Source organism: Lissotriton helveticus, chromosome 8, assembly GCF_964261635.1.
Source record: "Lissotriton helveticus chromosome 8, aLisHel1.1, whole genome shotgun sequence".
In the NCBI taxonomy this organism is placed as follows: Eukaryota; Metazoa; Chordata; class Amphibia; order Caudata; family Salamandridae; genus Lissotriton; species Lissotriton helveticus.
The window spans coordinates 1,331,246,125-1,331,263,906 of record NC_136069.1 but is presented as its reverse complement, the minus strand read 5'-3'; the positions used below and the strand labels follow the sequence as shown (position 1 = coordinate 1,331,263,906).

General features: G+C 41.5%; 1 protein-coding gene across 2 annotated transcripts in view; it reads left to right on the top strand.

The window, feature by feature from the left end:
- The window catches only part of DIPK2B (divergent protein kinase domain 2B), a 262,885-nt gene that overhangs the window by 41,935 nt on the left and 203,168 nt on the right, over window positions 1-17,782 (top strand). For both annotated transcript variants that reach the window (XM_078656189.1, XM_078656190.1), the window contains exon 2: window positions 10,302-10,566. In XM_078656189.1, the coding sequence (XP_078512315.1) occupies window positions 10,302-10,566 (265 nt within the window). The remainder of the gene's footprint in view (window positions 1-10,301; window positions 10,567-17,782) is intronic.

Below are 17,782 nucleotides of genomic sequence, written 5' to 3'. Positions count from 1 at the left end.
TTCATAAAGGCCAGCCACAGGATTCTATCACGCTGGTTGAGATTTACTACGTGGTTGAGATCTTGTCTGTAGTGTGCAAGCTCGCTGGTGGTCCAGAGCCTGTGCCAGAACATTATTGGTTTCAAGTCCAAATCCTCGCCTATCGACGGGAGACCCACATCTCATCTTAGGGGAAGCAAGGGTGTGCCTCGAGGGAGAGCCAAGAGACGTCTAAGAAAGTTACTTTCTACTTTAACAAGTTCTGTCCCGTCTTTATGCCCCCATAGCTCGCTGCCATAGGATGCGGCCGCTTTGGCTTGAGTTTTATACAGCTCTACAGCCGGGCTAATGGGTTTAAAGGTAGATGTGTTTGCAACCTTCAAAATTGCCCCCGACAGTTGGGACAGCTTCAACCGGGATCTGGCTATCTGAGGGTCCCAAGATAGATTCTCATGTAGGGTTACCCCCAGATACTGGAACGTTTTTACTCTTTCCAGTCTTGCCGAGCCCAGTGTTGGATTAGGTCTAGTTTTGGGGGAGGGGTTGAATATCATGAATTTGGTCTTCTCTGTATTGATCTCCAGACCGTGTTGCCTACAGAAAACACCAAACCCATCTAATATCCGTTGGATCCCCATCGGGGATTTGGAAAGCAGGAGGGCATCGTCGGCAAACATGGTAGCCGGTACCCTCCTGCCTGCCAACAAGGGGGCGTCATTGTCCCTGACATTGTCAAGATGGGATATGACACTGTTTACATAGAGGCAAAAGAGGGTTGGCGCAAGTACGCAACCCTGTCTTACCCCTCTGAGGACTGGGAACCTAGATGACAGCGCTCCATCCCTCCCACACCTAACCTGAGCAAAGTTGCTTTCGTGGAGCCTAATTATGGCATGTAGTAGTTGTGTAGGAACACCCAGCCCCTTTAAGACCTCCCATAATTTCTTGCGGGGAACCAGGTCGAACGCAGACCTCAGGTCCACGAACACCATTGTCACTAGTGGTTTTTCCTATTGACCGCATTGTTATCATTTCATTGCATTATTTTGCACTGATTTAATATTTCTTCAAAAATCTACACCTCCTGTGATATGTATGCTATTCCGTTCATCTTGGTGTCTAAATTAAGACAAAAATACAATCTACATTATTAAATTGGTGTGAGTTTTCTCTCGAGTCATGACAATTACTTATCGCACATGTTGGTACTCTGAACTGCTTAAAGCATGTTCATCTAGTAAAGCCTGACTGCACTTTGTCATACTACTAGAACTGAACTAAGAATTTATTAGTGTGACTCCAACGACCATCCTTGGAGTATTATGATACTATTACATGGTGAGGTCAAACCCCCACACCACATAATACTTCACTTTCCTACATTTCAAGTGTAAGCCAACCCGGGAGTATAAGGCACCTAGCACATCTCTCCTAGTGTGCATCACTCATTTAAGATCTATTCTACAAATAACTACTTCCATCTGCAGGTCTCACTCTAATGGCACATTTCTCTTCTCACCTCCAGTAGCTCTCTCTGTCAAGTCACGCATCTTCCCTGCAGATCGCCCACATAGGGCATATGCTGTATTAAACAAAGATGCAATCAGATGAGCGTGAAACAGGGTTTAATTGCAAGCATCACAAATATGCAACCATAAGAGAGCCTCATCCAGTTGTGATTCTAACTGCCAGATTCGAACCTTGGGGAAAACTGTGTTCTCCAGAGCAGACCATAACAGGCGGGGATTAAACAGGAGAACATGATTGGAGAAAACGATCAATACACCACATCCTTTCTCTTAAAAAAATGAAAAGAAGAAACATGCAGTGGTGAATACGGTAAAAGCTATTCTTGTAGAACTCACCATGAAGGAGTCCTAACTAGCTGATGATTAAACACATAGAAACATCTGTAAAATGCTCAATAATATTAGAATTAGTAACAGGTTCTGACATATTACAAAATTACTACTTTGAAATACCACTTTCCTACTAGATTAGAGGAGCATTGGAGCTAATATAATCCAACATAGTGTATTTCCAACACTCAAATACAATGTCATTCCCACATTCATTCTCAATACATTCTCTGTTTTTAGACAACCCGTCATTTCACACACATTTAGCCAAGCCTTTAATGCTCCGGCACTTCACATCCTGCAAAATAACTCTACCCTTATTGATTTTTACAATTTCCATCGGTTTAGAGGATTTGGAACATCCTTTCTCAAAATATGCAGGAATTCTGATATTAACAAGCTTTTATACCGTAAAGTTCATAGATCAAGTGTTGGTGCAGAACATCCTATCGAAGTTTGATGGGACTTTACCCATCTCACAATCTTTTAGGGGTAAAAAAAGTTCTACTTTTTAACTAGGAAACTTACTCTTGAGTCACCATGTGAAAAGATCAGAAAGAGGATGTCTCTCCTTGAATGAAAGGAATGGACTCTCACCTGTCACTGAGGTGGGTGAAAATCCCATAAGACCATAATCCTTCCCTCACATTCAAAACTACTGGCTTGTGAGTTAGCAAGACGAGATGCATGCTATCCCTGGGGAGGAGATGAACTGTTCAACCTGACCATTACACTGGGGATCATAACGAGCAGCGATTGTGTGTTAGATTCCATGTCCTGCCAACTACTCAGTCATCTTTCATAACCTCAGTTGAACCCCATTCTCCATGACTGCATTTTCTGAACATCCTTACTTACTGAACACTTACATCAAATAATCAATAACTATAAAGGTAGTAATGCTCTCATCAAACTTAACTTTGGGCCATTTGAAATGACAATCTCTAAGCAGGATGATAAATCTCAAATCTGGAATAAGTTTCTTGAACAGCCCTACCATACATAGTTCTAGTTTTTGCCAAGCATGTTGTGGCTATGATGCAGGTTTCATGGGAGCAATACAACATTTTACAGAATGTATGACAATAAGCACAATCCTCACAGTACCTAATATAATGTTCTACATCTGAATCCATGCCAGGCCACCAAATTACATTTTCACAAGGTTTTTCAAAGCAGATATTCATATACGACACACCCTCAGAATGGATACACTTGTCCCCACGAAAAACAAGGCCGGCCATTACACTTATCTCATCATCAACTTCCTAAAAAATTGAAAGGCCACCCTTAAATCATAAATTGTTTTGCTAGTTTAAGAACACCATACTTCTGATCTTCTGATTGCCACATACATTCAGACAAAAGAGATCCAGACAAGGTACAAACTTCATGAACATTGGCAACCACATTCACTTCTTCATCATCACAACTGTCACTTTCACATGGCAACTGAAGTAAAAAGTCTGCAATATATTTTTTTGCTTCCAAAACAGTATTCGCGCAATTTGAAACAAAGATTTGCAATGATTGTCATAGCAGAGAAACCTCTCCCCACCCAGAGACAGTATATGTACAAGTGGGTTATAGTCAGTTTAAAATATACATTTATTTCACCAAATAAAATGTCTAAAATGGTTACTTTCCCAGCACATGCAGGTACTTCTCTATCTACTACGGCATAGCTTTTCCCCCTTCTATTTAGAGTTCTAGGGGCATAGGTCACTACCCAATTGTAATTTTTTGTAGACTGCTGTTGACTTTTGCACCAAAACTGCACCCAGTCTATAGTCACCCACATCACCAATAATGATACATGGTTTACCCATTAAAAATGTCTGAAGGTGGCTTGAATGCAGCTTACAGGTCGTGTCACTAAACATACTTTTCTCATTTTTAGTAGTTTTCTCATGGGTTCCATGAGTGTAATAAAATTCTGAACAAATTTAAAATAGTCCTTGTTGGACCCGGGGTCTCCGGTCCACCTAGGGTAGCTTGGCTCAAGGGGTATAGGCTTCACTCCAAGACTACTGTTTTGTACTTGCGACACACTCAATGCAGCAGCTCATCGTACCTCCACCAAAAATGACACCACACCGTATTTAGAAAAGGTAGAAAAGCTTTATATTTCTTTCAAGTTTGTTCTTTTCAGTTGTAACACCAATAATAAATTCACATTATAAACATTTCATTCGGATTACCTGCTTTTGTAAACATAAGCCGTGACATAAGATTTCGTTGCCCTGGTGAATCTTACGTAGTCAGAGCATTAGAGAGCAGGCTAGCTGTAAAAGATTAACTCAATTAATGACTCCCTTCAATACAACAGTAAAAGAGAAAGGCTCTAGGCAGTTCTGCTGTATTCTGTCACTACATCTAGGCCTCAAGCATTAGAATCCATTAAATTAAACACATGTATGTATCAGGTCAATTTACCAGTCAAGTAAGCAATTAATTGTTCCAGAAGGGTAACATTCAGAAGCATTAAGTTCAAGCAGACAGTGGTATTATAATAAATGGCAGGGCCCTTGGAGACCCGGCAAATTCAATCCACTTTCACCTCCTGCCATTTAACTTTCCTCTTCTTTTAAGTCCCTCCTTTATGGAACTGTGTGGGGGAATTAGTCCTGTCCCAAGTGCTCCCCCTCCCCTTCTTTCCGCTACTTCCAGCAGTCCCCAGTTAAGTTTTTACAGGCAGTAGTGGGGCCTTCTCACCACTTGAGGCCCCACACAACACTCCGGCAATCTTACCGGGTTTCTGTCAGGTCCTTGGCCCAGCCAGTCTATTCAGCCGTTACCTGCCACCCATGCGATCAGGCCTCTACGATGTCAGTTTCTGCCTTATAATGCGGGGCAGGCTCCCAGCGGCTGGCTTGAACCAGGACTTCACAGCGTCTCTTCCGGGCGTTCTAGCTGGCTCTGCGTCCCGCCCTCTCACTCTTCAGAGAGGGAGGGAACTTAACCCGGGCTCGGCCTCCTTCAATCCCGCCCCCTTCTTCCTGACGCTCACTTCGTCAGCGCCGGCGCAGGCTTCCGCTATGCCGCAGCCCCACCGTCTCCGCCTCCCTGGAGCACCACCACTCCGGTTGCCAATACCGGGCCCCCCTTACTCAGGATCTCCTCAGTGGGGGCCCACAGACGCTATCAGCCCTGGGCAAAAGGCGACAGCCCAGCGGCAGGGACTTCGACGGGGCCAGCAGCGATGAGGTGAGGTTCGCGTAGAAAGCACCAATGAACCTAGGGGCAGTGACGGTGATTTATCCTGCGCTGCTTTCTGAGGTAGAGGCTCAGGTGGGTTTCTTTTGGCGGGCCAGCTAAAAAGTCTTTGCACACCCCGACTCCAGGCGGCAGCAAGGTTGAGGAGAGCTAGGGCAGAGGTCAGAAGCCCTTACCATCGACAACAACACGCACCCCTGAACTCCCTGGTCAGATGTCCTCCGCTCACCAGAATGAAACCAGTATTCCTCTATGAAGGGGCCTAAAGGGGGCGGGGTAGGTAACCCCAAGGAAAATGATGTTGTCAGGGCTTGGCCAATCAGCAGGGGGTAGTGTCAACAAAGAGGGATAGCAAGTCCAGAGACAGACAGACCCCCCCTCAGTGCACCAACCTCCCCACAGGCAGCCTTAACTCCTAACTGGTCTCACTCCTCACACAAAGACAAAATGGCCGCCCAACATTCCACCTTTTATAGCCTGGGCCAAAAGAGTCCAGAGTGGACCAGAAGGTTCTGGAACCCCTCAATGCAACCCTATGGCCCCCAGGTTATGAGGTGATTTGGACAGGCCACCATTTTGTGTTTCACCTACTCTCCCTTCATTTTAGAAGAGCCCTCGCGCCACATTGTTAATGAGTAACCATGGGCGTCCAGAGACCTAGGGTCAACACCAAAAATATGTAGTGGACACACAAAAAAAATACAGAAGGCCAAAAAGAGGATAAAAAAATATTAGGAGGGACCACCCAAAGGGCTGACAGGTATAACAGTCCTCACATAGGCCCAAGAAAGACATCCGCTTTTCCTTATTACCATGCGTAGGTGCTTCTCTTAACGATCTTGCAAATGAGTTTTTGGGAATAACTTCCCTATCCGAGATCATGTGCCCTAAATAGTCTACATGTGATTTGTATAAGTTGCATTTATCAGGTGTGAGTACTAATCCTGTTGTTTCCAAATGAGCGTACATTTCTTTAAGTTTACATTCATGATTTTCGCTAACCTTTGTGAAAATCAAAATGTCATCCTGAAAAACACTTAACTTTGTCTTCCAAGTACTTAAAAGTGTGAAACATAGGTCCTTGGAATATGGACACTGTAGTTGAGAGTCCAAATGTCATCCTTTTATATCTCTACAAGAGGGTAAAACATGTGGTTAAGGGTCTACTCTCAATTATTAGCCAGGTCTGTTGGCTCAATGGACTAGTGCAGTGGTTCCCAAACTGTGCGCCGTGTCTCCCTGATGAGCCGTCAAACCTAGCCAGGGGAGCCGCGCACCAAGTACTTTAATGCATTTAATGTTGAAGGGTCTGTTGGCTTCAGTCAAACTAATTAGACAAACGCATGATGTTCATGATTTGAAAGTGACAGGCCTAAAGCTATAAATGTAGTGCTTAATTGATGGCATGTCTAGGAAGATGACCTCCATGTTTCACTGGATCCCCACGTTCCAACTCTCCCCAAAGTAATGGAAGATGCCTGATTTATCTTGTTATATTCTCTAATAGTTTAGTTTTTTCCAAATGCATTTTACACCAATGCAAGTTATCAGGAAATTACAGTTATCCTATTAAACACATGAATTATTATTAAGTATTGACACTTGTACTTGAACCATAGGTACTTCCATTACACACTTCTTTCAGTACGCACACATTTCCAGACAGGCCTGGTCTCTCCTGGAGCACAGGGAAGTAAAACACCATATACGGCATAATGCCACCCTTTAGAAGCAAGAAAGAGGAACGTTTAAAAAAAGGGAAAAAAATCAGAGGCATTTATTTGGCTTGCATCGATTTGGAGGTAATTTTAGGGAGGAGATAGCAAAAATAAAGCTGTATGTGGTTTAAAAAAACGTGAGTCACCCTGCTGAGACAGGTGTTTTGGCACGTATGACATGGGTAGAAATGGAAAGCATGCAAACATTTTTCAAGCGCAGAAACACTTTAGCAATGGGGCCTACATGCATTCGGGTGCAATCTAACAGAGTAAGTGGGATAAAAAAATTGAAAGGCATGGACAAAGAAGTGTAACTAGGAATATTTTATTAGAGGCACTGCCATACTAATACGAAACACCCTGTGTATACGGTTATAATACCTTTATCAGCTTCATCCCAATTATTTTCAGGGAGAAAAATACAAGTACTCCAGAGGCCGGGCTTACATCCCCCCATTCACCCAAAAAGCAACAGAGGGGAGCCACGGGCAATGGCAAATGGGTCAAGGGAGTCGCTGGTCAAAAAAGTTTGGGAACCACTGGACTAATGCATCCTCTACAGGGGCCTGTGTTCAACCTCATGGTCACAGGTTTAAATCCCGGTGGGTTCACTCAACCTTTCATCTATCTGAGGTTGATAAAATGAGTACCATTGAGTTGGGTAACAATAAACATCTGTTATTCAGCACCAAGATACCTCCAGGTGAATGTGCGCTTTATAAATACTTATGTTATGTCTGATGGTAAGCTTAGAGAAGGTCTAACATGTGAAACAAATGAGATCATGTAATTTATTTTGGGCAAAATCAAGGGGAAAGTGAAGTTGTGCATAACAAACCTCTCCCTTGGGTTATGGCAGAGTTTCTGTTATACATGTTCAGGCTTTTCGTGGCATGCATTAAGTTTGGTGGAAGAATGATGTCAGGGAAAGTTTATGTATCAAAAAGAGGGGGTGGCTTACTTGGATGGCCTCATCAAAGGTGGCTGGGTGTGATATTGAACCTGAATGCCAATCCTCAAGTTCAGGTGCAGGAGGTCGAACGTAAAAGTGTGAATTTTGAGAAGGAGTACAAGGAGATGTTCCTTAATGAGGTGGGTAGTCTCACGGGTTATAAACTACACATTGTGGGCCCGATTCACAGAACTAACTTAAGACAACATCCTAAACTTACTACCATTTTGGTATTCACAGAAGGCACTCACTCATTTTGGTATTCACAGAAGACACTTACTCATTTTGGTATTCACAGAAGTTAGGAGTCCTAACTGTGAATACCGAAAGTCTTAAAATTAGGATTTTTCTCAGTTTAGGCGTAGTAAATTTAGGACTCCTAACTTTAGGACTCCTAAATGCCTTCTGCGAATGCCGAAAGTCTTAAAATTAGGATTTTTCTCAGTTTAGTAGTAGTAAAGTTAGGACTCCTAACTTTAGGACTCCTTAATGCCTTCTGCGAATGCCGAAAGTCTTACAATTAGGATTGTTCTCAGTTTAGGAGTAGTAAAGTTAGTACTCCTAACTTTACTACTACTAAACTGAGAAAAATCCTAATTGAAGCCTACATTGGAGTTCCTGTCTTATTTTAGTGGTAAAGACCACAATAATGCACAGCTATCTACCATCATAATCCATGTTTGCTAGACATTGTATAAGCAGTGCACTGTGTCCTGTGGCCATCATCTATTTTAGAACTCCTCATAACAGCGCATTGTCTGAAGCAACCAGCTGCAGGCAATTTATACTGCTTGTCTGTCTGCCTTGCCTTGGTTAATGCATGTTTTCCAAATCCACAGGCGACAGGTAAAGCATCATAAACACTTTTATGAATCAATTGTAGGCAAAACCATCATGCCTACCACTTATGTGGTATGCTCTGGTACAACTTAATAATAATGCATGTCAACTTTCTATCTTGGTGCTTTGGCTGCTTCCACTGATCTGTACCTGGGTTCAAAGACACTACGAGAAAGATTCTTGTTTGTGTTTACTACTACAAATCAAAAAGATTTTTGAACTGACTCGTGTATGAGCATGATATCCTATGCCTATTGATATCTTCAGATTACCCCAAGTTTACCTTAAAGATGCTGACGCCTTAAAACAATATTTAAACATGAAAAACACAGTTCAGAAAATCTAGAGAAAGACAGGTTAGAAAATATTTTTTCATTTGTTATTCAAATTTCAACTTTTTAAGCAAGACTGAAAACCACAAGCTCAGATGGACTCCTCCTTTGCTGTGCTGACCTGCTGCCTGCTGCCTGCTGCCCTCTTGTCTGGGTGAGAAGAACTGGATCTGCATCTCTTAAACCCAGAGTGACTTCAAAGGCTAGTTAACTGGCATTCTGATTGGAAACCTCAGAGACATGACAGGCTTCTAACTATCTTGCACCTGCACCCTACCATCTGTGAGTCTGCCCTGCCATGTGGTACCACCCCAGTCCTGGACCCTTTGAAGTGGGCCTATTCTGCTAGCCAGAGGAACTGACACATCTTCTTTGCTGAGCAGCCTATCCTCAAACAAAACTGACTCATCTTCTCGGTTGAGCGTCACGTCCCCGAGCAGAACCGCTGCATTGCTGCTGCTGGGTGGATAGGGCCCATTGCAAACATCCCCACTGCCCACTACAGAACTGATGCATCACCTGACTGTGCAGGGCACCCACTGTCCGGGTTTGTGCGTCTCGCCAGCCACGATGACGACATCGGACTCCACATTGCAGCATCGCAGTTCCTCGGAACTGACACATCACAGGCTGCACTCTGCATCCCCAACACCGGACTTCGCATTGCAATCACCATCAATGGGATCCTCATCAATGACGCAACAGGACCTTGCACCACAGCCTCCCTGCGTCACGAGACCGGCCCATTGCTTCGGCTGTGCGGCACACCTTTGCCCCGGATCTACGCAATGTTCTACAACTAGGATTTAAGGTACTCTGTTCAGTGGATTTAACTGGGTACCTGTAGCTGGCCTGTGCTCCATCACGATCGGCCTGTACTTGTGACTTTGTGCTGGTCCAGTGCAACCAGCTATCCCTAATAGTGCATTGTGCTTTTCGCACTATATTTCAATATAAACTTTAAACTTCGATATCTCCAGATCTGCTAATTGGACTTTTCTCATTTTGGTCTTGTTTTATTTAATAAATTGTCTCCACTTTTCTAAATCTGTGTTGGCTCCATTTGTGTGGAGTTTCACTGTTTTGCTGCTTGAAGTGTTGGACAAATATTTTGCACATTGCCTGTAAGTTAAGCCTGACTGCTCTGTGCCAAGTTACCAAGAGGGTGAGCACAGGGTAATTGGGGATTTGCTTGTTTCTTATTCTTACAAGGATTGTGGTTACTGCTTGATCAGTATTTGCACCCCAGTCAACCAACAGCCCAATTTCTTACATGCCTTAGTAATTTTACTGATACATTAAAAGCTTTCTAGTATGTTCAAATCATCTCATATACAGTCTGAATGGTCGAGTAGAAATCATAGAGTGAAATCAAGTGTGACCTATATTATCATTCACTTTGTAGGTTTGAAAATTGGCTATCCCCTCGTTTAAAGCTTCCTTCTGACTACCGTCAAAGTTACACTGGTAACTACACTGATGATTCAGAGAGCTGGAGGCAGGTGGAGATTTCCAGGCTTATGACCAAACACCAGCATGATCTGTCAGACAAGAGAATATGTGCTTCAATTCCAAAAGTGAAATCCTGCAGCATCGAGCAAGTCCTAATGAAGACGGAGCGGTTCCGGAAGTGGTCCCTAGCAAAGCGGCTCTCGCCAGACTTAGTTCAGGTTAGTGCTCTTTAATAACACATATTATTACATTCCAGTTTGCATGCTTTATTTCACTTTCCCCTATAAAAGTGAGGCAATTGTTATGAGCCATAAAATCATGTAACAAAGTGGGGGTAGAGTCATGCCATTCAAAGGCCATGTGTGTTTTAATTATTATAAATATTTCATATCATCTTCATCAATTACATAATTGTCAGATTGTAACATTTGAATGTGCTTCATGCTCAAATAGATTAAAAAGTATTAACAATGATGTGTATCAATTTAATGTATTTCCTTGGAGTTTGGAGAGGTCAACCAGTAAACGTTCACCTATTGAATGATGTATTCTGACGCTAGTTAGGCGAGAATTTCCCCCAATTGGTTCCAAGAACCTTAATGAGCTCTAACTCCTAAGGGATTGTGGGATGTGTTTTTATCTACAACAGGAAATAAAAATGTATAAAGTGAGTCCTATCATCACCAAACATCAACAAATATGAATAAGAGATTCTAGGTGTTATTTAAAGCACACAGTTCATCCAGGCTTTATCAATACAAGCCAAGAAGCACACCATATTGATGAGAAATAAGCTAGCCTCTGGATGCTCAATAAGCCATGCTAATTTAAATTGAATGCCTAACTCATTAAGGCACAGATTATGTGAACAGGATTCCAACTGGTTTGCTGTGCCTACCGGATGAAAAATAGTATGTTTACATTTTCAGGATTAGTCACATTGTAGCATGTCCCTATTATTTTACCCTTTCCTCTTTTTTTAAATTGGCCACTCATGCATCTCTCACCAAGACTATCTAACTCTATGGACACAATGCTCAACTTGTCACAGCTAAAGTTGCTAACAAGGAATGTAGCACAGACATGTTAGCCCAACAACCTGAACATAACATGCCATTGAGCTGAAGTGGACTGGTCTCATCTTCAAATTTGGTTTGAACTGCCAGAATAGGATTCAGCTGCAACAGATTAATTCATGCTTGAATTAATATCAGCCACTGGCAATCCCTCAGGACGCATTCTAGTCTATTGTTTTTTGCTGCTATACCACTCTAGACAAAGGCATTATGCAAATCAGTATCAACCCTGCTCTTCATGGGGACAGTCCATCCCGAACTGCCAGGCGGGGCCCCCTCCAGAATGGAACCAAAAGCAACCCCTGAATGTCTTCTCTCTATTTGAGGCTCGTAATTAACCCCTTGGGCGCGGCCACGATTCTGCGCCTGTGCGGCCGTTTTATTGAGTGGGCGGGTTCATGATGGCCCCCAGCCGTCATCAGCACACGCCCACCACGATGCATGACGGCTGGGGGCCGTCATCAGCATGGAAGGGGTTAAGGTGTAGCTTTCGTCCTTTGGCACAGAGACTGATTCCCAGTGGCTGAGATTGATTCAAGCATGCCATCCATCACCTTTTTGCTGTTGTAGCTGATGCTCTATGTGTGACAGGCTTGCACAGACATGGGTTCCCTGCTTGTTGTGCCACAGGACTCAAGCTACACCCTACTAATGAGACCCATGTACGAAGAAACTGGTCTGGGGTTGCTTGTGAAAAAGGCCTTAGAAGAACGCTGTCCACACTCAGTGGGTGATTGGTTTTCTCAAATCAATACCCTTTACTAAAGGCAAAAAGACATCCAAAGAAAAAAACCTGGTGTGTATCAACCCCAGGTCTTCTTCTGGGTGGTCTGACATCTCATTTGTAAAATTATTTATGTGCCTTTGTGTTGCGTTGGTCCTCAATGTAATTTTCTGTCCTATTGACTTCTGGAACTGGTACTTAAAATTATCGCAAATTTGATTCCCTTTGTTTGCAAAAAATAAAACTGAATAATAAACACACATTGTTCAAACAATATTTAAAAAACATATGAAGGATGCTCCTGTAGGCAGAAATATGTGTTTTAGACACAATGTCTGTGAACATATCTCTTGTATTATTTAGAGTCTCTTCTCCATTATTGTGTTCTGGTTATATATATAATCCCAGACAACCACTGCTGATAAGTTTGTGAATCAGTGCCCTCGCCTGTATATAAAGTTCTATTTCTTTAGTTAATAAAATGTTAAATGTGATTTATCATTTTAATTCAACTTGTTTATTGTTTGATGGGATCATTGATATTTGTTTGTATAATCAAGTTGGTTGAGTTTTTGTATATGTGTTGAAATCCTCCAGTGGGTGTTGATTACATAATTTTTAGAATTATCTGATTCTTTCTTCTAATCATTGTATTTCACAATCTGTGATCTTCTAATGTGTAATTAAATGATGTACAGTGATATTTGTTGTGGTTGGAGATTTAAGTTTTTAATCCAAACGTATGTACAGCTCTTCATTGTTATTGAGCCCAATTGGACTCTTACTGTTCATCAAGATTATGTATTTTGACTCTAGTCAATGTAATCGTCTTTTTTGATATCCCCTAAATATGTTTTTCTTGTTGTGATTGATCACATATTATGTCATGGATTTCCAATTTCCATTATGTGCATTTTTGCATATGGTTAGTCAGGAAGTAGCTTCTGTCATGATTGGTCACTGCTTAGATATGTTCTGGTATCATTTTGTTAATTTACAAGTGGTATTGCCAATGTATATTGTTCCAAAAGGGCATTTGATAACCTATATTACAAATTTGCTTATGCAAGTCTATCCGGACCTGGTTTGTTTGTCATGATGGAATTTTGAATTCTTTCATGTTTTGTCCAATTTAACATGCCTTAGACATGTTACATTCCTAAAACCCAGTTGTTGCAACCATAAGTGTGATGTTCCCTACGTCTTGATGGCTGTGTTCCAGGCTGTCTTTGATGTTTGGGACTTCCTACTCTCCCAAATGTTATTGTTGGTGTTTGTCCAATTGTCTCACGTTTGTGTCCGGCACTATTGTGAATTGGCTGGAATTTTTAGAGAATATTTCTGATTTGACATAATTCACATGAATAGGTAGTTATCATTCTAATTGATTCTGTTTTGTCTGTGTTTCTTTGGGACTCACTACTTCCACATTCATTGAAATGTGCTGTTCTCTTCCACAGCATCACTTTAGTAGAGCCTCTCTGGATAGCATCCTGTGGATTTAAACTTGCTTATGATTTCCTTTCTTTGTCTTTCACATTCTTCCTCAGTGGAACAGTTATTTCTGTTTCTCAGAAATTCCCCATTGTCAATATTCCACTTCATATGAGGCTGATGGACACTTCAAGTATATTGTTTGCCATTATCAGCTTTCTGTGTAATGTGGTTTCAATCATCTATTCTTTGAAGATTTCTGTATCAAGAAAGATTACCCTTGTACTATTCTCAATATGTCAAGGATATGTTCAGTGAGTTTGTTTATACATTCTGTAAATTCCTTTTGGGTGTTGTACCATTTGATGAAATAATCATCTTAGAATTTCAGCCACAAGATTTTGTCTACAAATTTTGAATGTTCATCACTCCTGACTATCACCTTCTCCCACTACCGTCCCAATAAATTCACATAACTAGGGGAGAAGGAAAATCCCACACTGCCCCGCGTTTCTGTCTTTAAAACTCTTCCTAGAAGAGAAATATGTTGTCTATAAGGCACAAACCAATCATTTTCTAATAGCATTTAATTATGTTCATAAAATTGTATGTAACGGTTGTGAAGGAAATACTTACAAGCATGTAAATCATCTTGGTGATTTAGGCTGGTGTACAGGGATGTCAAGTACATTGTGATTAAACTGTAATTTGCATTTCACTGAAGATTTTGCAAGTGTTTGAGCACTGACGTCTCTAAAATATGATGGAATATCTTTGACCAATGATATCAGAAAATGATGAGTGTGTTTTGAGGTGTTTTCAAATGAAGAGCATATTGATTATATGATTGGTCTTTCTGGAAGTTTGCTTATATTTTTGTGGATCTTGGGAAGAAAATGCTTTGCCAGAATGAACAGATGAATAACTTACATGAACATCATCTCATCTACATCAAAAAGTTCTCGATCCTCCCTTTGTTCAAGTTTTAGTAAAAATTACAAATCTTGTATTCTTAAATTGTATGTGCTATCACCTTGTTTGTTTAATGTTTGTTGCAGATGTGTGTATTAACTATACACATTTTACTGAACAATATTTCTGATGGAGTATTATTTTAGGTCTGTCCCTCCATTATTTCCTAAGGAAGTGTGTTGCAATACTTGTGAGTCGCAATGTATGGTGCTTGACATAGTCGAAGGCAGGGTTGGAGAACATTTACTACTGTGTTGTCATAGGGCTGTAGTAACTTTAGAAGTGTACTTTGTGAATACCAATGGGCTTACTCTTTTGTGTGTGGGTATTTATAGTAGTCGATCCCTAAACCCTTCCTCACTTTTTCCCTCAACCCCTCCTATTTTGGAATAAGCATTTTCCATTTTCCAGCCTCTCCTCATTGTCCCACACACATTTGCTACTATACGGTAAACTTACAAGTGCAGAAATCTCTGCCCCTGTGCCTAAGATATCTGCACACAAAAAAGACAGGAGAGGTGGAGACAGAGTTCTCCAACAGTCGGTTAGTGAATAGTATTATGTAGTGAGTAGTACTACTTACATACTACAAAATGCAGTTTCTGAATATGGCCCTATGATTAAAATAAATATTGGATTAGATTGTGTTTACAAATTCATAATTTAACTTTAGTTTGTATGAAGAAAGACTTTTGGGGAATTGTTGATCACTTTACATCCTCACTACGGGCTAGATGTAGGTAATTCTATTTTACCACTTCTTAAATACCGAATTTTACCGATTCGGTATTTAAGAAGTGGTAAAATAGAGGGGGGTATGTAGGTGTTTCAGAATCGGTAAATACCGAATCGTTAAGATTCGGTATTTACGGATTCTGTAAATGCCGATTCGGTAATGCCCATTGATTCCTATGGGCCTTGAAGCCCATAGGAATCAATGGGCAATACCGAATCGGTATTTACCAATTCGGTAAATACCGATTTCAGCAAGGTGCAGGGGGTGTCACTTTGACACCCTCTAGCACCCCAAAGACGGGCATGTGTGCCATGTGGCACATGGCTAGGTGTGCATGCACACATGTGCATGCACACCTGGATTCGGTATTTTACCACCCAATTGGATTGGGTGGTAAAATACCGAATCTGTAAGGCTTTAGGGACTCTGAAGAGTCCCACCTACATCTGGCCGTTACCGAATCGGTAAAAATACAGATTCGGTATTTTACAGAATCGGTAAATTTACCGATTCGGTAAATTTACCGAATCTGTCAAATGATGCCCCTACATCCCAAATACCCATTTACCGGTCGGTAACGGCCGAAATTGGCCGTTACCGGTCGGTAAATGGCCTCCTACATCTGGCCCTAAGTTGTCCCTTTAGGGCCAATCCCCCTGAAAATGGTGGCTGGCTCCACCAATGAAGCCACACAAGAGGATCAGAGCATACACAGGATTCAAAAAGATATCTATAACTTCTGTCTTTTCCATCCATTGTTGAATCCATTGCTCCTTGGCAGCAAAGATGAGGATGTTGAGAAAGTGAGGGTGTGATAAGAGTTGTGAATACCCAACCCATGCCTCCGCCTAAACCCCCCTCCCTCAGCGATCTTCCATTTGGTGCTGTGGGATTGGCTAGTGTTGTGCATGTACCAGGACATCTGAATCATAATGAAACAATTTAAGTATAAAATATACTGTTAATTGAGTTTATTAGAGTCTGCATTGCATTTTAAAGCAATTTCTGCATTGTTTGGGTCAAAAGACCATCGACTAATGCTGTTACTTTGAACACAGAAGTGGTTATGGTCCCATTTCCAACAGCATGGTAACCAGTGCTACAATATATACTTTAATTGGCTTCGGGCCTGCGCCATGCACATGACAGGATCGCTGTCTTGACAGTTACATTTTCCTGCTCCTGTTTTAATGGCTTTCCTTTGTATTATTGCGTGTGACACACTGCTGGAAAATGTAGGTTTCACCCTTTCCATTGAATGGATGAGTGTATCCTTTAATTTGCTGACGTTATGGAACTATGGGTACCAGATGTACCCTGGTAATGGTGTGCGATTATCAAATTGTACATTTTTTGTGATTCGCTACATTTGGCGATTCCCAGTGGGTCTCAAATTGACCTACCTTAATAATATTCATGAAGTAAGTCTCGGTTGACGACCCATTGGCAATCACAAAAATTACAGGGATGGTGGGCTACTGGGGTCAGCAGTCCCCCATGGCTGTGATTGCTTTCCAATAAAGCACTGTTTGTGGTTTTTAAATGCAGCAAATTTTCCATAAAGGAAAATGGGATGTGTTTCAAAAAGAAAAATTAAGTTTCTTTTCATTTTTTAAGAGTAGGCAGTGGTCCCAGGGACCACTGCCTACTCTTAAAAAATGTTTTTACAAACATTCACAAAGTAGAATGGGGCCCTCTGGGACCCCTTCCCATTTGCGAATGAGTTACCATCTACTTGAAGTAGATGGTAAAATGCAAATGTTTTGCGACCGCATTTCGGGCGCAAAACATTCACAGATACCACTGTGATTCGGTATTAGGAAGACAATCCCTAAGCACGCCCCTTTCGAATACCGAATCGCAAATTGGGCCTTTGTAAATTGAAAAATGCCTTTTTTCGTTTGCAAATGTATTTGGGTCATTTCCAAATGAAAAAAATCATTGTACATCTGTCACCGGCAGGCCACCAAGCCACATTTCCTACATCTATTCAGAATGAATTTAAATTATCCGTGGCAAGCTGTTATTGATTGCGCAGCTTTAGGAATGGTATAACAAACCTTGCGACTTTTTGAAGTCTTGAAGGATTGCATGCAAAGATTAACACACAGAAACTAACAGCCTGATTCATGTAGGCAATAGCGCTCGCAAAAGGGCCAGATTCTGAGAATCTGGCCCTTTGCGAGTGCGATTTTTGCATTTGGTATTCATGATACCAAATGCAAAAATCGCTATTTAAGAAGTCGCAAATATGCGAGGAATAGCATTTAAGGAATCTCTATTAGAGATTCCTCAAATGCTATTCATGACACATCCTGAAATTGCGATTTAGCACTTTTGGGGCCGCTATTTACCGAGAGGTCAGACCTGTCGGTAAATAGCAGAAACTCAGAAAAATGCTTTTAAAAGCATTTTTCTAAGTTGCATGTTGCACAGACACATGTCCTTTGGACATGTGTGTGCGCAACACCTGTCCAAATGTGCATTTTAGG